The sequence below is a fragment of the Crinia signifera genome, chromosome 5 (assembly GCF_055691185.1).
Source record: "Crinia signifera chromosome 5, ASM5569118v1, whole genome shotgun sequence".
NCBI classification, from domain to species: domain Eukaryota; kingdom Metazoa; phylum Chordata; class Amphibia; order Anura; family Myobatrachidae; genus Crinia; species Crinia signifera.
In genome coordinates, this window is record NC_139221.1 from 335,135,441 (window position 1) to 335,157,749 (window position 22,309).

At 48.1% G+C, this 22,309-nt stretch overlaps 1 protein-coding gene across 1 annotated transcript in view; it reads right to left on the reverse strand.

The window, feature by feature from the left end:
- LOC146005669 (flap endonuclease 1-like) overlaps positions 1-22,309 on the reverse strand; it is a 95,499-nt gene that overhangs the window by 65,051 nt on the left and 8,139 nt on the right. The window contains exon 2 of the mRNA XM_083145083.1: positions 16,072-16,162. Coding sequence (XP_083001209.1) covers positions 16,072-16,162 — 91 coding nt within the window. The remainder of the gene's footprint in view (positions 1-16,071; positions 16,163-22,309) is intronic.

The window sequence follows — 22,309 nt, forward strand, 5'->3', positions numbered from 1 at the left end:
CGGATCCTAGCTGTGCGCTTGACATACCCCTTAACCCCTTCCCGACATTTGACGTACATTTACGTCATGGCCGGGAGGTACTTCCCGACACATGGCATAAATGTACGTCATGAGTTTAAACTGTCACTGCGTCTCGAGACGCAGTGACAGAGGGACGATGTCTGCTGTCCCTGACAGCAGACATGTCCCTGCATGCCCAGGGGGGGCTGCGATGCCGCCCCCCCGTCGGCGATCGCTGTGATTGGCTGTTCAGTGTGAACAGCCATTCACAGCGTTTTCCTGTGTTACCAGCGAATCAGACGCTCGGTAACACAGGTGTCAATCACCGCCGGGCGTCAGGGGGCATGAGGGGGTCATCGGTGACGATGACACCTCACCCCACCCTCACCCCACCTGCCCCCAAGGCTGTGATTGGTCCGTGGGACCCACGGACCAATCACAGCCAAGGCGCGACATTTAAACTGACGGTGACTGCGCTGCAGACGCCATTCCGGTCTGGAATAGCGTGCAGAACGGTCACCGTGCCTGCCTGCCGTGAATACCGACCTGATCCTTGCTAATACTTACCTGATCCTTGCAAATACCTTACCTGATCACCTTATCACTGCTTGTAGCGTGCTGGACGCTTCCTGGATCTGACTTCCTGAGACTTCCTGCTGCTGCTGCAGTGTGATAGAGAGATAGAGAGAGAGATAGAGAGAGATAGAGAGAGATAGAGAGATAGTGACAGAGAGAGCTATATTTTGTGTCTGCTACCCCCCCTTTTTGGGGGTGCAGGGGTTTTCTATATATATATAACTGTCAGTGCTGCTGCTGCAGTGTCATACAGTGATAGATAGTGATAGATAGTGATAGATAGTGAGAGGTAGAGAGATAGAGAGATTTGTGTCTGCTACCCCCCCTTTTTGGGGGTGCAGGGGTTTTATTTTATATATATAACTGTCAGTGCTGCTGCTGCAGTGTCATAGAGTGATAGATAGTGATAGATAGTGAGAGATAGAGAGATAGAGAGAGATAGTGACAGAGAGTGATAGAGAGTGTATATTTTGTGTCTGCTACCCCCCCTTTTTGGGGGTGCAGTTTTTTTTTATACATATAACTGTCAGTGCTGCTGCTGCAGTGTCCTAGAGTGATAGATAGTGAGAGATAGTGAGAGATAGAGAGATAGAGAGAGATAGTGACAGAGAGTGATAGAGAGTGTATATTTTGTGTCTGCTACCCCCCCTTTTGTGCTGATCAGTATATCTGTGCTGATCAGCAACTTTTTGGGGGCGCAGAGGTTTTTTTTTTATATATATACCTGTCAGTTGCTGCCAGTTGCACTGTCAGTTGCACCAAAGGTTGTGCACCTGCTGTCCCTCACTGGTAATCAGTGTCGCATCACTGATCACCTTTTTTTTTTTTGTGAGTGCTGTGGGGTCTTTTTTTAATTTTTTTTTTACACACACTGATTTTGTGGGTGTCCTGTGGCCACTGTGCGCCGATCAGTGACGTACATCACTGATCAGCTTTTTCGGCACAGGGTTGATCAATTTTTTTTTTTTTTTTGATCAGATTCCTGTTGCCTTTGAGCGCTGTTCAGTGACAGACGTTACTGACCAACATCTGTGCTCAATTTTTGGCGCAGGACCTTTTTTTTTTTTTTTTAACCCCTTCAATTTTTTATTTTTAACCCCTTCATTTTTTTTTTTTTTTATTGGTATAAAGTATTTTTTTTTTTCTGCACCACATACACACTACACACTACATACCCCCCGGATTGAAATAAAGTTTGTACCCCCCCCTACACTATACACGTGTTGAAACATTTCACTACCAGTAACACAAAAATAAAAATGGCATCCCAAATGTCCTCCCAAATGTCCTCCCAAATGTCCTCCCAGTCATCCAGGAGAATGTATTCAGTGGAGGAGGCATATGCCATGCTTGCCTCTGACTCTGACACAGGCAGTGATGCAAGCGGGGAATTTGAAGGATTCGTCTTAAGCTCCTCTTCCTCCTCTGGTGATGAGGGACCCCCTCAAAGACGCCCCCGTAGATCAGCTGAGATTCCCCCCCCAATAATTGATCTAGTATGGACCCCACCACCAGACAATTTTGAGCCCCAGGTTCCTGAGTTTTTGGCCATGCCAGGAATCCAATTTGATTCCACAGGTCTCAGAGAAATTGACTTTTTCAAATTATTTTTCTCTGATGATTTTATAAATTTAATGGTGGACCAAACTAATTTATATGCCCAGCAGTTTATTGCTCAAAACCCCACGTCATCATTTGCTAGGTGGACCCCTGTAGATGCAGTAGAGATGATGACGTTTTGGGGTCTGGTGTTTCATATGGGCATAGTAAAAAAGCCAGAAATTAGGCAATATTGGAGTACAGATGTTCTGTACAGTACTCCATTTTACCGTATGGCCATGCCCCGGACTCGATTTGAGACAATTCTTAAATTTATACATTACACCGATAATGCACAGTGCCCACCCAGAGATGATCCCACCTTTGACCGGCTATTCAAAGTCAGGCCGGTCATTGATCATTTCAGTGCCAAATTTGAAGAGGTGTACATCCCTGAAAAATTTATTTGTATCGACGAGTCCCTTATACATTTTAAAGGAAGGGTTAAATTCCGCCAGTACCTTCCCAGTAAGAGGGCAAGGTATGGCATAAAAATGTATAAACTGTGTGAAAGCACCTCAGGGTACACCCACAGGTTTAGGGTTTATGAAGGGAAGGATTCAAGAATTCAACCGCCAGAATGCCCCCCCTCCCTCGTAGGTGTTAGTGGGAAAATTGTCTGGGATTTAGTGCACCCCTTCCTGGATAAAGGTTATCACCTCTATGTGGATAACTTTTACACTAGCATCCCCCTGTTTAAGGCCCTTGGTTCAAGAGGTACAGCAGCTTGCGGTACTGTGCGCAAGAACCAAAGAGGCCTCCCAAAAACGCACATTGCCCAAGTAATGAGAAGGGGTGAAAGCAGGGGAATATGCAACGAAAATATGTTGTTGGTCAAATATAAGGACAAGAGGGATGTCCTTATACTGACAACAATTCACGGAGACAGTACCACCTCCGTCCCTGTACGAGGTACCAGTACCCACACCTCAAAACCTAATTGTATCCTGGATTACAATAGGTACATGGGCGGAGTGGATCTTTCAGATCAGGTACTGAAGCCGTACAGTGCCCTGCGGAAAACAAAAATCTGGTACAAGAAGGTGGCCGTGTATATCATCCAGATGGCACTGTATAACGCTTACGTGCTATTCCGTTCTACCGGCCAGAGGGGGACATTTATGCACTTTCAAGAGGAAGTCATAAAGGGCCTAATATTTGGGAACCAGCAGGCAGAGGGCCCCAGTACTTCTAGTACTGGCCCCCGTATTGTACCAGGGCAGCATTTTCCTGATGAAATCCCCTCCACTGGAAAAAAGGGCAGGACACAAAAAAGGTGCAAAGTTTGCTATAAAAAGGGAATAAGAAAGCAAACTATTTTCCAGTGTGACACTTGCCCCGACAAACCCGGCCTATGTATAAAGGAGTGTTTTAAAATATACCACACATCTATGGATTATTAGGTTCATCATTTCACCGTGCTTCGGGGGTCTTGCTAATGCCACATAGCACCCACCATTCATTCCACCAGAATCTGAGCCGCAAAATCCAAAAATCACTCCTTCCCTTCTGAGTCCTGCCATGCACCCAACTGGTATTTTTTGGTCACATGTGAGGCATTGCCGTACTCGGGAGAAATTGGGGCACAGATTTTGGGGTGCTTTGTCTCCTTCATACCTTCTGAAAATGAAAAATTTTGAGCCAGAACTGCATTTTTGTGTAAAAAATGTAATTTTTCATGTTCACTGCCCACTTGTATCAAAATTGGTGAAACCCCTGGGGGTTTTAAATGTACACTATACCCCTAGATGAATTCCCTGAGGGGTGTAGTTTGCAAAATGGGGTCACTTGTGGGGGGGTTCCACTGTATTGGTGCTTGGGGGGTCTTGCTAATGCGACATAGCACCCACCAAAATTCCACCAGAATCTGAGCTGCAAAATCCAAAAATCACTCCTTCCCTTCTGAGTCCTGCCATGCACCCAAATGGTATTTTTTGGTCACATGTGAGGCATTGCCGTACTCGGGAGAAATTGGGGCACAGATTTTGGGGTGCTTTGTCTCCTTCATACCTTCTGAAAATGAAAAATTTTGAGCCAGAACTGCATTTTTGTGTAAAAAAATGTAATTTTTCATTTTCACTGCCCACTTGTATCAAAATTGGTGAAACCCCTGGGGGTTTGAAATGTACACTATACCCCTAGATGAATTCCCTGAGGGGTGTACTTTGCAAAATGGGGTGACTTGTGGGGGGGTTCCACTGTATTGGTGCAACATAGCACCCACCATTCATTCCACCAAAATCTGTGCTGCAAAATCCAAAAATCACTCCTTCCGTTCTGAGTCCTGCCATGCACCCAACTGGTATTTTTTGGTCACATGTGAGGCATTTCCGTACTCGGGAGAAATTGGGGCACAGATTTTGGGGTGCTTTTTCTCCTTCATACCTTCTGAAAATGAAAAATTTTGAGCCAGAACTGCATTTTTGTGTAAAAAAATGTAATTTTTCATTTTCACTGCCCACTTGTATCAAAATTGGTGAAACCCCTGGGGGTTTGAAATGTACACTATACCCCTAGATGAATTCCCTGAGGGGTGTAGTTTTCAAAATGGGGTGACTTGTGGGGGGGTTCCACTGTATTGGTGCTTGGGGGGTCTTGCTAATGCGACATAGCACCCACCAAAATTCCACCAGAATCTGAGCTGCAAAATCCAAAAATCACTCCTTCCGTTCTGAGTCCTGCCATGCACCCAACTGGTATTTTTTGGTCACATGTGAGGCATTGCCGTACTCGGGAGAAATTGGGGCACAGATTTTGGGGTGCTTTTTCTCCTTCATACCTTCTGAAAATGAAAAATTTCGAGCCAGAACTGCATTTTTGTGTAAAAAATGTAATTTTTCATTTTCACTGCCCACTTGTATCAAAATTGGTGAAACCCCTGGGGGTTTGAAATGTACACTATACCCCTAGATGAATTCCCTGAGGGGTGTAGTTTTCAAAATGGGGTGACTTGTGGGGGGGTTCCACTGTATTGGTGCTTGGGGGGTCTTGCTAATGCGACATAGCACCCACCAAAATTCCACCAGAATCTGAGCCGCAAAATCCAAAAATCACTCCTTCCGTTCTGAGTCCTGCCATGCACCCAACTGGTATTTTTTGGTCACATGTGAGGCATTTCCGTACTCGGGAGAAATTGGGGCACATATTTTGGGGTGCTTTTTCTCCTTCATACCTTCTGAAAATGAAAAATTTTGAGCCAGAACTGCATTTTTGTGTAAAAAAATGTAATTTTTCATTTTCACTGCCCACTTGTATCAAAATTGGTGAAACCCCTGGGGGTTTGAAATGTACACTATACCCCTAGATGAATTCCCTGAGGGGTGTAGTTTTCAAAATGGGGTGACTTGTGGGGGGGTTCCACTGTATTGGTGCTTGGGGGGTCTTGCTAATGCGACATAGCACCCACCAAAATTCCACCAGAATCTGAGCTGCAAAATCCAAAAATCACTCCTTCCCTTCTGAGTCCTGCCATGCACCCAACTGGTATTTTTTGGTCACATGTGAGGCATTGCCGTACTCGGGAGAAATTGGGGCACAGATTTTGGGGTGCTTTGTCTCCTTCATACCTTCTGAAAATGACAAATTTGGAGCCAGAACTGTATTTTTGTGTAAAAAAAATAATTTTCATTTTCACTGCCCAGTTGTACCACAATTGGTGAAACCCCTGGGGGTTTGAAATGTACACTATACCCCTAGATGAATTCCCTGAGGGGTGTAGTTTGCAAAATGGGGTCACTTGTGGGGGGGTTCCTAACTTTTAGCATCTTATGGTGCCTAGAAACCTACATGGTGCCTAAAAAATAATCTCATAAAAAGGAGGCTCCAAAATCAAGTAGGTGCTCCTTCTATTATGAAGCCTGTGGTTTGGTCACCGTGCACACTAGGGCCACATATAGGATATTTATGAAAACAAAAGAATTGGGGGAATCAATTTTCAGTCACATTTCTCTAGTAAAATGTACTGTGTTCCTTAGAAAAATGTATTAAAATTGCAAATCTGCAAAAAAAAAGAAATTTTGAAATTTCACCTACACTTTGTTTTAATTCCTGTGAAACACCTAAAGGGTTAACAAACTTCCAAAATGCTGTTTTGAATACTGTGAGGGGTGCAGTTTTTGAAATGGCATCATTTATGGGGGTGTCTCACATACAAGTCCCTCAAAGTCACATCAGAACTGAACTGGTCCCTAAAAAAATCAGTGTTTGAAATTTTCTTGAAAATTTGAGAATTTGCTATTCATATTGTAAGCCTCCTAGTGTCCCAAAAAATTAAAAGGAAGTTGAAATAATGATGTCAACATAAAGTAGACATATGGTCTATGTTAGTTATTCACTATTTTGAGTGGTAAGATTATTTGTCTCACAAGCAGAAAATTTAACATTTTGCAAATCGCTAAATTTTCCATTTTTTCACGATATTTTGGTATTTTTCACAAAAAAACACAGACTGTATCGACCCAAATTTACCACTAATTTGAAGTACAATGTGTCACGAAAAAACAATCTCAAAATCACTGGGATAAGTAAAAGCAAAAAAAAGTTATCCCCACTTAAGTGAGACATGTCAGATTTGAAAAAAAGGGCTCTGTCAGGAACGCAAAAACTGGCTCTGTCAGGAAGGGGTTAAGGGTGAGGACCACATCCAAGGTATCTGGTATATCTGGGTGTGTCGCGCTAGAAGGAACCACAATAGGTTGGTTTAGGTGGAACCCTGACACCACCTTTGGAAGGAATTGTGGTCTAGTCCTGAGTTCCGCCCTATCGTTGTGGAACACAAGGTAAGGGCTCCGACAAGATAAGGCCCCGAGCTCGGACACCCTCCTGGCCGAAGCTAGAGCCAGCAGAACAACAGTCTTCCAAGTGAGGTGTCGTAGCTCAGACTCCTCCAGTGGAACAAACCGGGCTGATTTTAAGAAAGTAAGAACTACTTCCAAATCCCATGGTGCAGTGGGAGGCACAAAGGGGGGCTGAATCCTCAGCACCCCCTGTAAGAAGGTTTGCACTTCCGGCAAGGCCGCAATCTTTTTCTGGAAAAACACAGATAGTGCGGAGATTTGGACCTTTAAGGAACCCAATCTGAGTCCCTTATCCAAGCCAGCCTGAAGGAAACGTAGCAGACTGTTTAATCGAAAACTGTCCGGAGGCAAGTCATTCTTCTCACACCAGGCAATATATCTGCGCCATATTACATGATAATGAGACGCCGTCACCGGCTTCCTGGCTTTTCTCATTGTAGTGACGACAGAGGGATGAAGACCCTTGTGGACTAAGATCTGCCGCTCAACCTCCAGGCCGTTAAACGTAGCCGCTGTAAGTCCTGGAAGACGAACGGGCCCTGGAGGAGCAGGTCTTCTCTTAGGGGCAGACGCCACGGGTCTTCCACTAGCATGGCCTGAATGTCCCCGTACCAGGCCCTTCTTGGCCAGTCTGGTGCCACCAGTATGGCCTCCGTCCCCTGATGCCGGAGCCGCTTTAGCACCCGAGCCAACAATGGGAGAGGTGGGAAGAGGTACACCAATTGGAAATCCCAGGTCCAGGTGAGAGCGTCCACCGCTATCGCCCCTGGGTCTCTGGTCCGTGCACAGTACATTGCTACCTTGTGGTTCAATCGTGAAACCATCAGGTCGATCTGAGGGAGCCCCCACAGATCCACTATGGCATCGAACACTTGAGTGTAAAGGCCCCACTCTCCCGGGTGAAGATCGTGACGACTCAGGAAGTCCGCCTCCCAATTGTCGACCCCCGGGATAAAAATGGCAGACAGGGCCTGGACATTCTGTTCCGCCCAGGACAGAATTTTTGACGCTTCTCTCATGCAAGGCATGCTCTTGGTACCACCCTGCCGATTAATATAGGCCACAGTGGTGGCATTGTCCGACTGGACCTGGATCGCCTTGCCCTGTAACAATGGAGCTGCCTGTAACAGGGCATAGTAGACCGCCCTCAACTCCAGCTTGTTGATATGAAGGCCCGACTCCAGTGGAGACCATCGACCCTGTAGGCGGACTCCCTGTGTCACAGCTCCCCAGCCCCTCAGGCTGGCGTCCGTGGTTACCAGAATCCAGTCCTGGATCTGGAACCGTCTGCCTGCCAACAAATTGGATGAATCTAGCCACCACTGTAGCGAGATCCTGGTTCTTGTTGCAAGGCCAATCCTTCTGCGCATCTGCAGGGGGGAGCCGGACCATTTTGTCAGAATATCCAATTGAAAAGTCCTGGAATGGAAGCGGCCAAATTGTATTGCTTCGAATGAAGCCACCATCTTGCCTAGAAACCGGAGGCAAAGATGGATCTGTACCAGAGGTGACTGTAGGACCTCCCTGACCAGCTGTTGTATTGCAGTGACCTTTTCCATCGGCAGAAAGACTTTTTGTTCCGATGTATCCAGGATCATGCCCAAGAAAACCATCCTCTGGGTTGGAACCAGCGATGATTTGGGCATGTTCAGGATCCACCCGTGGTCTCTTAGAACCTGTATGGACAGATTGAGAGCACTGCTTAAAGCCTCCGCCGACCCTGCTTTTATTAGCAGGTCGTCCAGGTATGGCACTACATTCACCCTTCGGAGCCTGAGTAGTGACATCATTTCCGCCATTACCTTTGTGAAAACCCGCGGGGCTGTCGACAGGCCGAAAGGTAACGCCCGGAATTGGTAATGGTCGTTCCCCAAGGCAAACCTGAGATAGATTTGGTGTGGGGGCCAGATAGGAATGTGTAGATAGGCGTCTTTGACGTCTATAGAGGCCAGGAACTCCCCTCTTTCTAGGCTGGCGATCACAGAGCGCAAGGACTCCATCCTGAACTTGAACACACGCAGGAAGGGGTTCAGTGACCTTAGATTCAGGATGGGTCCTACTGAGCCGTCTGGCTTCGGAACCAGGAATAAATTGGAATAATATCCCTGGCCCTGCTCCGTGTCTGGCACCGGTACAATTACCTGAGACTGAAGCAGCCTGGTAATGGCCCCCTGAAGGAGCACCTGATCTTCCTGGGATGCTGGAAGTGCCGACCTGAAGTATCGTCTGGGAAGGGGTTTGTCGAATTCCAGCCTGTAACCTAGAGAAATGAGACCCCTGGCCCAGGAATCCAGACCCGAGGCGTCCCACACATGGCTGAAATGCAACAATCGCGCTCCCACCGCGAGAGAGTCTCGTGGCGGGAAAACCCCGTCATGCTGCAGGCTTAGAGGAAGTCGCGGCATTTGGACGGTCCTGGGTGTTGGAGGTGTTAGGCTTCCTAAACTTGCCTCTCGTGCCCCTGCTGGCATTGGAGGCGCCCCTAGCCTTGGGGCGAAACCTGTTCCCACGAAAGGACTGCTGGGAAGCACCTGTGAAGGTACGCTTTGCAACCGTGGGGGCTGATGGAAGGAAGGTAGATTTTCCTGCCGTGGCTTTGGAAATCCAACCGTCTAATTCACTGCCAAACAGCCATTCTCCTGTAAAGGGAATACCCTCCACACTCTTCTTTGAGTCTACATCTGCAGACCACTGACGCAGCCACAAGGCCCGTCTGGCTGAAACCGCCATGGCTGAATTGCGCGCGTTTATTGCGCCCAATTCCTTTTGTGCCTCGCACAGGATTTTTGCGGTATCCTGAATGTGACGCAGGCTGTCCCCTATCTGGGCCACAGTCATGTCACCCAACAACCCTTCCTGAATCTGGGTTGACCAGGTATGAATAGCCTTGGCCATCCAGCAGCTGGCTAAAACTGGACGCTGGGATGCCCCACTAGCCGTATATATGGACTTGAGGGTAGCTTCCAGCCTTCTGTCCGCCCCGTCCTTAAGGGTGGATACCCCTGGGACTGGTAACAACACCTTTTTAGAAAGGCGGGAGACAGAGGAGTCCACTACCGGTGGCTCCTCCCACTTCTTTCTGCCCAAAGGTTCAAAGGGATAAGCATTTGTGAATCGTTTTGAAAGGGTAAACCTCTTATCAGGGTTTTGCCATGCAGCCCTGAAAACAGTTTCTAACTCCGCCTGCTCAGGGAAGTATACTGGCTGTTTCCTCTGAGTCATGAAGAAAGGATCTCCTTCTGCGGATGCCTCCACTGGGAGATCTAAAACATCCCTAATGGCCCTGATAAGCGGCTCGGGACCATGCACTGCCGCCTCAGGAGCTGGTTCCTGCAGAACCTGCTCCTCACCCTCCTCCAATATGTCCTCATCGTCATCATCTGTGTCAGGATCCATTGCAGTAGCCTGCCTCTTTTGAGGCTGTGCGGGAGGAGGAGGTACATTAAGGGTATGAAGAATATCCACCCTGGCAGCTAACATGGACAATTCCCTCTGAACCCTCTGCGTTTGCTGAGTGTTAGTGGAAAGCTGTGAAGCCACAGAATCCAACAAGGTCTTTATGTTGGAGGCCCAAGCAGGCTCCTGCTCGTCTGCCTGCGACTGCCCCGCAAGCTGTGGGGGCACCCCACTGATCTGGGTGTCAGCACTGCTGGGCTGAGGTGACATACAAGCCTCACAAGTAACCTGGGACTGTGACTTGGGCACAAACTTGGTGCTACACACCATGCAAGTGAACTTTTTCACCATGATGAGACAGTACTAACAATGTCTGCTGTACAATCTGCAGTACAACACAACCCCCACGCAGTCACACACGTGCACACACCGCACCACTGGATATGAAAAACAGACTATGTGCTTGTTTTATGCTGTGTTCTGTAACTAATCAGTGGGGAAAAAACAGAGCAATTGGGGAGCCAAGTGCACCCTTAACCTGAACTCACAGATCTGGGTGAGCTGGTAACGCTTACACAGTGATATGAACAACACAGTGTCTAATAAGCCAGATAGCGCAGCAGCGCTAAATCGCTATGAAAAAACCTGCTGTCTCTGCCATGCTGCAAGTACCCGGATCCACCACGCCAGTGAGGAGCCCTCTGTAATGGAGTCTGGCAGCGTGTGAAGAAGCAGGAAGTGACAGCGCGCGCCCAGCAGAGCTTGGTCCCGCTCTGAGTGAAGCCCCGCCCCCTGTACACGGAGCTGGCGCTTCTATATATTTATACTGACATTAATAAAGGTGTAAAATATATATATAATACATTATAACCTGAGGGGTGTCCCTGGTGGTCCAGCGGCAGCACCCCTATGCCAGTTACCAGACGCGGTGTTCACGCGGTCCCTGCTGGAGAGCCGCCATTACTAGCCATCGTCTTGCCGCACCAGAAATGGCTGCGGGGACCCCTTGTGGGACCCCCAGCCTGTACTCACCACTGAAGTCTTCAGACCTGTCAGGGGTGTGCGGCGGCTAGGAGACTTGCTCGCCACAGCGCAATGCTGTGCGGTGACAACTCCCACGCAGGACCGAATTGTCCTGTAGCAGGGTCAGCTCTGCACCTGAAGAGGTCGGGGACTGACCCTTCCCCTGACACCCACGAAGCAGGACAGCTGTGTGGTCACCACAGCGCCCCAAAATAACAAACTTCAAAAATAAATGTAGAAAAACTCTGGAGCATCCAGAAGCACTGCCTCTCCTGAGGCACATTTTTCAAAACTGACTAGTGGAGGGAGATTGAGGGGAGGAGCCAGTGCACCCACACTGAAAGTTCTTTTATGTGCCTGTCTCTCCTGCGGAGGTCTCAATCCCCATAGTAGTGAAGCCCAGTATCCCATTGGACGGTAGAGAAATACACTATAAATAGGGGTATAGCTGGTAGAACTAAGATCAGCATCAGTTCTGAAGTAGGTGTCAAAATTGTCAAGGAGACTGAAGATGAAGTAGAGGAAGGGAAGAACAGGACAGGAGCACAGGTGAGGTAATGAGGTAGGGTGAGTACGTGAGGAAGGAGGGCCCTGCTCATAAGAGTTATCGTACTAAAAATAGGTGGGTGGACGAACGAAAAACAACAGGATAAGTAGGAACGTATGGAGGGGTAGGGTATGCAGCATAGGAGGAGCGAAAGAGGTTAGGAGAAGGGATAGGCTAAACGGAAGAAGTGGGTTTTGAGGGAGCGCTTGAAGGAGGTAAGTTGTACATAATAAGTTGTTGTACATAATAATACACAGAGGTCACAGCACTGTACATAATAATACACCCAGGTCACAGCGCTGTACATAATAATACACGAGGTCACATCGCTGTACATAATAATATACAGAGGTCACAGCGCTGTACATAATAATACACCGAGGTCACAGCGCTGTACATAATAATACACCGAGGTCACAGCGCTGTGCGTAATACACAGAGGTCACATCGCTGTACATAATAATACACACAGGTCACAGCGCTGTACATAATAATATACAGAGGTCACATCGCTGTACATAATAATACACAGAGGTCACAGCACTGTACATAATAATACACCCAGGTCACAGCGCTGTACATAATAATACACGAGGTCACATCGCTGTACATAATAATATACAGAGGTCACAGCGCTGTACATAATAATACACCGAGGTCACAGCGCTGTACATAATAATACACAGAGGTCACAGCGCTGTACATAATAATATACAGAGGCCACATCGCTGTACATAATAATACACAGAGGTCACAGCTCTGTACATAATAATACACCGAGGTCACAGCGCTGTGCGTAATACACAGAGGTCACATCGCTGTACATAATAATACACAGAGGTCACAGCGCTGTACATAATTATATACAGAGGTCACAGCGCTGTACATAATAATACACAAGGTCACATCGCTGTGCATAATAATATACAGAGGTCACAGCACTGTACATAATAATACACCCAGGTCACAGCGCTGTACATAATAATACACCAAGGTCACATCACTGTACATAATAATACACGAGGTCACAGCGCTGTACATAATAATATACAGAGGTCACAGCGCTGTACATAATAATACACCGAGGTCACAGCGCTGTACATAATAATACACAAGGTCACATCGCTGTACATAATAATATACAGAGGTCACAGCGCTGTACATAATAATACACCGAGGTCACAGCGCTGTACATAATAATACACAGAGGTCACAGCGCTGTACATAATAATACATGAGGTCACATCGCTGTGCATAAAAATATACAGAGGTCACAGCACTGTACATAATAATATACAGAGGTCACATCGCTGTACATAATAATACACCGAGGTCACAGCGCTGTACATAATAATACACGAGGTCACATCGCTGTAAATAATAATATACAGAGTTCACAGCACTGTACATAATAATATACAGAGGTCACAGCGCTGTACATAATAATATAAAGAGGTCACAGTGCTGTACATAATAATACACGAGGTCACAGCGCTGTGCATAATAATATACAGAGGTCACAGCACTGTGCATAATAATACACAGAGGTCACAGCACTGTACATAATAATACACAGAGGTCACAGCACTGTACATAATAATATACAGAGGTCACAGCACTGTACATAATAATACACAGAGGTCACAGCGCTGTACATAATAATACACCGAGGTCACATCGCTGTAAATAATAATATACAGAGGTCACAGCACTGTACATAATAATATACAGAGGTCACAGCGCTGTACATAATAATACATGAGGTCACAGCACTGTGCATAATAATATACAGAGGTCACAGCACTGTACATAATAATACACTGAGGTCACAGCACTGTACATAATAATACACAGAGGTCACAGCACTGTACATAATAATACAAAGAGGTCACAGCGCTGTACATAATAATACACCGAGGTCACAGCACTGTACATAATAATGCACAGAGGTCACAGCACTGTACATAATAATACACAGAGGTCACAGCACTGTACATAATAATACACCCAGGTCACAGCACTGTACATAATAATACACAGATTTCACAGCACTGTTCATAATAATACACTGAGGTCACAGCACTGTACATAATAATACACAGAGGTCACAGCGCTGTACATAATAATACACCGAGGTCACAGCACTGTACATAATAATGCACAGAGGTCGCATCGCTGTACATAATAATACACAGAGGTCACAGCGCTGTACATAATAATACTCAGAGGTCACAGCACTGTGCATAATAATACACAGAGGTCACAGCGCTGTACATAATAATACACAGAGGTCACAGCACTGTACATAATAATACACCGAGGTCACAGCGCTGTACATAATAATACACAGAGGTCACAGCGCAGTACATAATAATACACGAGGTCACATCGCTGTGCATAATAATACACAGAGGTCACAGCACTGTACATAATAATACACAGAGGTCACAGCACTGTACATAATAATACACAGAGGTCACAGCGCTGTACATAATAATACACAGAGGTCACAGCACTGTACATAATAATACACAGAGGTCACATCGCTGTACATAATAATATAAAGAGGTCACATCGCTGTGCATAATAATATACAGAGGTCACAGCACTGTACATAATAATACACAGAGGTCACAGCACTGTACATAATAATACACTGAGGTCACAGCACTGTACATAATAATACACAGAGGTCACATCGCTGTACATAATAATATACAGAGGTCACAGCGCTGTACATAATAATACACCCAGGTCACAGCGCTGTACATAATAATATACAGAGGTCACAGCGCTGTACATAATAATACACCCAGGTCACAGCGCTGTACATAATAATACACCGAGGTCACAGCGCTGTGCGTAATACACAGAGGTCACAGCACTGTACATAATAATACACAAGGTCACGTCGCTGTGCGTAATACACAGAGGTCACATCGCTGTACATAATAATATACAGAGGTCACAGCGCTGTACATAATAATATACAGAGGTCACAGCACTGTACATAATAATACACCCAGGTCACAGCGCTGTACATAATAATACACAGAGGTCACAGCGCTGTGCGTAATACACAGAGGTCACAGCACTGTACATAATAATACACAAGGTCACGTCGCTGTGCGTAATACACAGAGGTCACATCGCTGTACATAATAATACACTGAGGTCACAGCACTGTACATAATAATACACAGAGGTCACATCGCTGTACATAATAATATACAGAGGTCACAGCGCTGTACATAATAATACACCCAGGTCACAGCGCTGTACATAATAATACACCCAGGTCACAGCGCTGTGCGTAATACACAGAGGTCACAGCACTGTACATAATAATACACAAGGTCACGACGCTGTGCGTAATACACAGAGGTCACATCGCTGTACATAATAATATACAGAGGTCACAGCGCTGTACATAATAATACACAGAGGTCACAGCGCTGTGCGTAATACACAGAGGTCACATCGCTGTACATAATAATACACAGAGGTCACAGCACTGTACATAATACACAGAGGTCACAGCACTGTACATAATAATACACAGAGGTTACAGCGCTGTACATAATAATACACAGAGGTCACAGCACTGTACATAATAATACACAGAGGTCACGTCACAGCACTGTACATAATAATACACCCAGGTCACAGCACTGTACATAATAATACACAGAGGTCACAGCACTGACCTATCAGAGGAGGTAGCGGAATATATTGGATAAGGGCCTGATAGATCGTGTACAGCTCCGAGGACAGGACTAGTTCTGCGCATGTGAAGAATGGGTCCACACCCTGCACCCCCTCACCGGCAGTATGGGGAGGGGATAAGCATGTGCAGCATTCCTGAAAATGGGGGGGGGTCACACCACTATATGGCAGTGCCGAGGTCAGGGTCTGCATCCTCCAACACCCCGGCACATCCCGGATACATGGCGGAGGTGGCTATCACGCAAGGTGTCCTCAGAGTATCCATAGTTCCTGTGTGCAGCTGTGGGTCACAGGAGCCGGTAGGAGAAATGACAACACAATATACCCACAGCATAGACACAGCGACTACTCCCATCGGTGAGTCACCGGAACCATAATATGCAGCATGAGACCGTTATAACGTGTTACCTAATGTTCTGCCCATGGCGGTTGTACAGATCCGGTATAGCCGAGTCAAACTGACAAATAAACATGGAAGCGTCAATGGCCAGCACTTTACCTGGGAGGAAACAGAGAGAAACCGGTAAGATCACAGCAATAATGTCTAATGCCATGGCGGACGGACAGGACTAACTGGGGGTGTAGTGTCCTGTATAGGGTGTAATGGCCAGCGGTCAGTACAAACTGGGGGTGTAGTGTCCTGTATTGGGTGTAATGGCCAGCGGTCAGGACTAACTGGTGGTGTAGTGTCCTGTATAGGATGTAATGGTCAGCAGTCAGGACTAACTGGGGGTGTAGTGTCCTGTATAGGGTGTAATGGCCAGCGGTCAGGACTAACTGGGGGTGTAGTGTCCTGTATAGGGTGCAATGGCCAGCGGTCAGTACTAACTGGGGGTGTAGTGTCCTGTATTGGGTGTAATGGCCAGCGGTCAGGACTAACTGGGGGTGTAGTGTCCTGTATAGGGTGCAATGGCCAGCGGTCAGTACTAACTGGGGGTGTAGTGTCCTGTATAGGGTGTAATGCCAGCGGTCAGGACTAACTGGGGATGTAGTGTCCTGTATAGGGTGTAATGGCCAGCGGTCAGGACTAACTGGGGGTGTAGTGTCCTGTATAGGGTGTAATGGCCAGCGGTCAGTACTAACTGGGGGTGTAGTGTCCTGTATTGGGTGTAATGGCCAGCGGTCAGGACTAACTGGTGGTGTAGTGTCCTGTATAGGGTGTAATGGTCAGCAGTCAGGACTAACTGGGGGTGTAGTGTCCTGTATAGGGTGTAATGGCCAGCCGTCAGGACTAACTGGGGGTGTAGTGTCCTGTATAGGGTGCAATGGCCAGCGGTCAGTACTAACTGGGGGTGTAGTGTCCTGTATTGGGTGTAATGGCCAGCGGTCAGGACTAACTGGGGGTGTAGTGTCCTGTATAGGGTGTAATGGCCAGCGGTCAGTACTAACTGGCGGTGTAGTGTCCTGTATAGTGTGTAATGGTGGATGGTCTGGACTAACTGGCGGTGTAGTGTCCTGTATACGGTGTCCTGTATAGGGTGTAATGGCCAGCGGTCAGGACTAACTGGGGGTGTAGTGTCCTGTATAGGGTGTAATGGCGGACGGTCTGGACTAACTGGCGGTGTAGTGTCTTGTATAGGGTGTAATGGCCAGCGGTCAGGACTAACTAGGGGTGTAGTGTCCTGTATAGGGTGTAATGGCCAGCGGTCAGTACTAACTGGTGGTGTAGTGTCCTGTATAGGGTGTAATGGTCAGCGTCAGGACTAACTGGGGGTGTAGTGTCCTGTATAGGGTGTAATGGCCAGCGGTCAGGACTAACTGGGGGTGTAGTGTCCTGTATAGGGTGCAATGGCCAGCGGTCAGTACTAACTGGGGGTGTAGTGTCCTGTATCGGGTGTAATGGCCAGCGGTCAGGACTAACTGGGGGTGTAGTGTCCTGTATAGGGTGTAATGGTGGATGGTCTGGACTAACTGGCGGTGTAGTGTCCTGTATAGGGTGTCCTGTATAGGGTGTAATGGCCAGCGGTCAGGACTAAATGGGGGTGTAGTGTCCTGTATAGGGTGTAATGGCGGACGGTCTGGACTAACTGGCGGTGTAGTGTCCTGTATAGGGTGTAATGGCCAGCGGTCAGGACTAACTGGGGGTGTAGTGTCCTGTATAGGGTGTAATAGCCAGCGGTCAGGACTAACTGGGGGTGTAGTGTCCTGTTTAGGGTGTAATGGCCAGCGGTCAGGACTAACTGGGGGTGTAGTGTCCTGTTTAGGGTGTAATGGTCAGCAGTCAGGACTAACTGGAGGTGTAGTGTCCTGTATAGGGTGTAATGGCCAGCGGTCAGGACTAACTGAGGGTGCAGTGTCCTGTATAGGGTGAAATGGCCAGCGGTCAGGACTAACTGGGGGTGTAGTGTCCTGTATAGGGTGTAATGGCCAGCGGTCAGGACTAACTGGGGGTGAAGTGTCCTGTATAGGGTTTAATGGCGGGCGGTCTGGACTAACTGGCGGTGTAGTGTCCTGTATAGGGTGTAATGGCCAGCGGTCTGGACTAACTGGCGGTGTAGTGTCCTGTATAGGGTGTAATGGCGGACGGTCAGGACTAACTGGGGGTGTAGTGTCCTGTATAGGGTGTAATGGCAAGCGGTCAGGACTAACTGGGGGTGTAGTGTCCTGTATAGGGTGTAATGGCCAGCGATCAGGACTAACTGGGGGTGTAGTGTCCTGTATAGGGTGTAATGGCCAGCGGTCAGGACTAACTGGGGGTGTAGTGTCCTGTATAGGGTGTAATGGCCAGCGGTCAGGACTAACTGGGGGTGTAGTGTCCTGTATAGGGTGTAATGGCGGACGGTCTGGACTAACTGGCGGTGTAGTGTCCTGTATAGGGTGTAATGGCCAGCGGTCAGGACTAACTGGGGGTGTAGTGTCCTGTATAGGGTGTAATGGCCAGCGGTCAGGACTAACTGGTGGTGTAGTGTCCTGTATAGGGTGTAATGGTCAGCGGTCAGGACTAACTGGTGGTGTAGTGTCCTGTATAGGGTGTAATGGCGGACGGTCAGGACTAACTGGCGGTGTAGTGTCCTGTATAGGGTGTAATGGCCAGCGGTCAGGACTAACTGGGGGTGTAGTGTCCTGTATAGGGTATAATAGATGTATTATGGTCACAGCCAGTGGTGTAGTGTCCTGTATAGGGTGTAATGGCGGACGGTCAGGACTAACTGGCGGTGTAGTGTCCTGTATAGGGTGTAATGGTCAGCAGTCAGGACTAACTGGGGGTGTAGTGTCCTGTATTGGGTGTAATGGCCAGCGGTCAGGACTAACTGGGGGTGTAGTGTCCTGTATAGGGTGTAATGGTCAGCAGTCAGGAATAACTGGGGGTGTAGTGTCCTGTATAGGGTGTAATGGCCAGCGGTCAGGACTAACTGGGGGTGTAGTGTCCTGTATAGAGTGTAATGGCGGACGGTCTGGACTAACTGGCGGTGTAGTGTCCTGTATAGGGTGTAATGGCAGACGGTCAGGACTAACTGGCGGTGTAGTGTCCTGTATAGGGTGTAATGGCGGACGGACAGGACTAACTGGCGGTGTAGTGTCCTGTATAGGGTGTAATGGCCAGCGGTCAGGACTAACTGGGGGTGTAGTGTCCTGTATAGGGTGTAATGGCGGACGGACAGGACTAACTGGGGGTGTAGTGTCCTGTATAGGGTATAATAGATGTATTATGGTCACAGCCAGTGGTGTAGTGTCCTGTATTGGGTGTAATGGCGGACGGTCAGGACTAACTGGCGGTGTAGTGTCCTGTATAGGGTGTATAGGCCAGCGGTCAGGATTAACTGGGGGTGTAGTGTCCTGTATAGGGTGTAATGGCAAGCGGTCAGGACTAACTGGGTGTGTAGTGTCCTGTATAGGGTGTAATGGCCAGCGATCAGTACTAACTGGGGGTGTAGTGTCCTGTATAGGGTGTAATGGCCAGCGGTCAGTACTAACTGGGGGTGTAGTGTCCTGTATAGGGTGTAATGGCCAGCGGTCAGGACTAACTGGGGGTGTAGTGTCCTGTAAAGGGTGCAATGGCCAGCGGTCAGTACTAACTGGGGGTGTAGTGTCCTGTATAGGGTGTAATGGCCAGTGGTCAGGACTAACTGGGGGTGTAGTGTCCTGTATAGGGTGTAATAGATGTATTGTGGTCACAGCCAGTGGTGTAGTGTCCTATGTCTGTATAGAGCAGGCTTTCCCAAACACGGTCCTCAAGGCACACCAACAGTGCAGGTTTTGTAGATATCCAGGCTTGAGCACAGGTGACTTAATTAGTACCTGAGTGATTCTGATTAAACCATCTGTGCTGAAGCCTGGATATCACTAAATCCTGCACTGTTGGTGTGCCGTGAGGACCGTGGTTGGGAAAGCCTGGTGTAGGGTGTGATAGATGTATTATGGCCAGTGGTCAGGACATATTGGGAGTGTAGTGTCAAGTCCAGGTACAGAGCATTGTGTCCTCCTGGAGAGGGGCATGCTGGGAGGTATGGATAATGTATGATTGCCAGCACCTGTGGGGAGCTAGGTAACTGATAAGAAAGGTGTCACCACAGGTGCTGGCAATCATACATTACCAGGGAAGCCCAGGAACAGAGCATTGTGTCCTCCTGGAGAGGGGCATGCTGGGAGGTATGGATAATGTAGGATTACCAGCACCTGTGAGGAGCTAGGTAACTGATAAGAAAAGTGTCACCACAGGTGCTGGCAATCATACATTACCAGGGAAGCCCAGGAGCAGAGCATTGTGTCCTCCTGGAGAGGGGCATGCTGGGAGGTATGGATAATGTAGGATTACCAGCACCTGTGGGGAGCTAGGTAACTGATAAGAAAGGTGTCACCACAGGTGCTGGCAATCATACATTACCAGGGAAGCCCAGGAACAGAGCATTGTGTTCTCCTGGAGAGGGGCATGCTGGGAGGTATGGGTAATGTAGGATTGCCAGCACCTGTGGGGAGCTAGGTAACTGATAAGAAAGGTGTCACCACAGGTGATGGCAATCATGCATTACTAGGGAAGCCCAGGAACAGAGCATTGTGTCCTCCTGGAGAGGGGCATGCTGGGAGGTATGGATAATGTAGGATTACCAGCACCTGTGGGGAGCTAGGTAACTGATAAGAAAGGTGTCACCATAGGTGCTGGCAATCATACATTACCAGGGAAGGCCAGGACCAGAGCATTGTGTCCTCCTGGAGAGGGGCATGCTGGGAGGTATGGATAATGTAGTATTGCCAGCACCTGTGTGGAGCTAGGTAACTGATAAGAAAGGTGTCACCACAGGTGCTGGCAATCATACATTACCAGGAAAGCCTAGGAGCAGAGCATTGTGTCCTCCTGGAGAGGGGCATGCTGGGAGGTATGGATAATGTATGATTGCCAGCACCTGTGGGGAGCTAGGTAACTGATAAGAAAGGTGTCACCACAGGTGCTGGCAATCATACATTACCAGGGAAGTCAAGGAACAGAGCACTGTGTCCTCCTGCAGAGGGGCATGCTGGGAGGTATGGATAATGTATGATTGCCAGCACCTGTGGGGAGCTAGGTAACTGATAAGAAAGGTGTCACCACAGGTGCTGGCAATCATACATTACCAGGGAAGCCCAGGAGCAGAGCACTGTGTCCTCCTGGAGAGGGGCATGCTGGGAGGTATGGATAATGTATGATTGTCAGCACCTGTGGGGAGATAGGTAACTGATAGGAAAGGTGTCACCACAGGTGCTGGCAATCATACATTACCAGGGAAGCCCAGGTACAGAGCATTGTGTCCTCCTGGAGAGGGGCATGCTGGGAGGTATGGATAATGTAGTATTGCCAGCACCTGTGGGGAGCTAGGTAACTGATAAGAAAGGTGTCACCACAGGTGCTAGCAATCATACATTACCAAGAAAGCCCAGGAGCAGAGCACTGTGACCTCCTGGAGAGGGGGATGCTGGGAGGTATGTATGTATGTATGTATAGATACGCAGGGTGCAGTATACAGAGCACTGTGTCCTCCTGGAGAGGGGCATGCTGGGAGGTATATATGTATAGATAGATACGCAGGGTGCAGTATACAGAGCACTGGGTCCCCCTGGAGAGGGGCATGCTGGGAGGTATGTATGTATAGATAGATACGCAGGGTGCAGTATACAGAGCACTGGGTCCTGCTGGAAAGGGGCATGCTGGGAGGTATGTATGTATAGATACGCAGGGTGCATTATACACAGCACTGTGTCCTCCTGGAGAGGGGCATGCTGGGAGGTATGTATGTATGTATATATACGCAGGGTGCAGTATACAGAGCACTGTGTCCCCCTGGAGAGGGGCATGCTTGGAGGTATGTATGTATGTATAGATATGCAGGGTGCAGTATACAGAGCACTGTGTCCTCCTGGAGAGGGGCATGCTGGGAGGTATGTATGTATAGATACGCAGAGTGCAGTATACAGAGCACTGTGTCCTCCTGGAGAGGGGCATGCTGGGAGGTATGTATGTATAGATACGCAGAGTGCAGTATACAGAGCACTGTGTCCTCCTGGAGAGGGGCATGCTGGGAGGTATGTATGTATAGATACGCAGGGTGCAGTATACAGAGCACTGTGTCCTCCTGGAGAGGGGCATGCTGGGAGGTATGTATGTATAGATCGATACGCATGGTGCAGTATACAGAGCACTGTGTCCTCCTGGAGAGGGGAGTGCTGGGAGGTA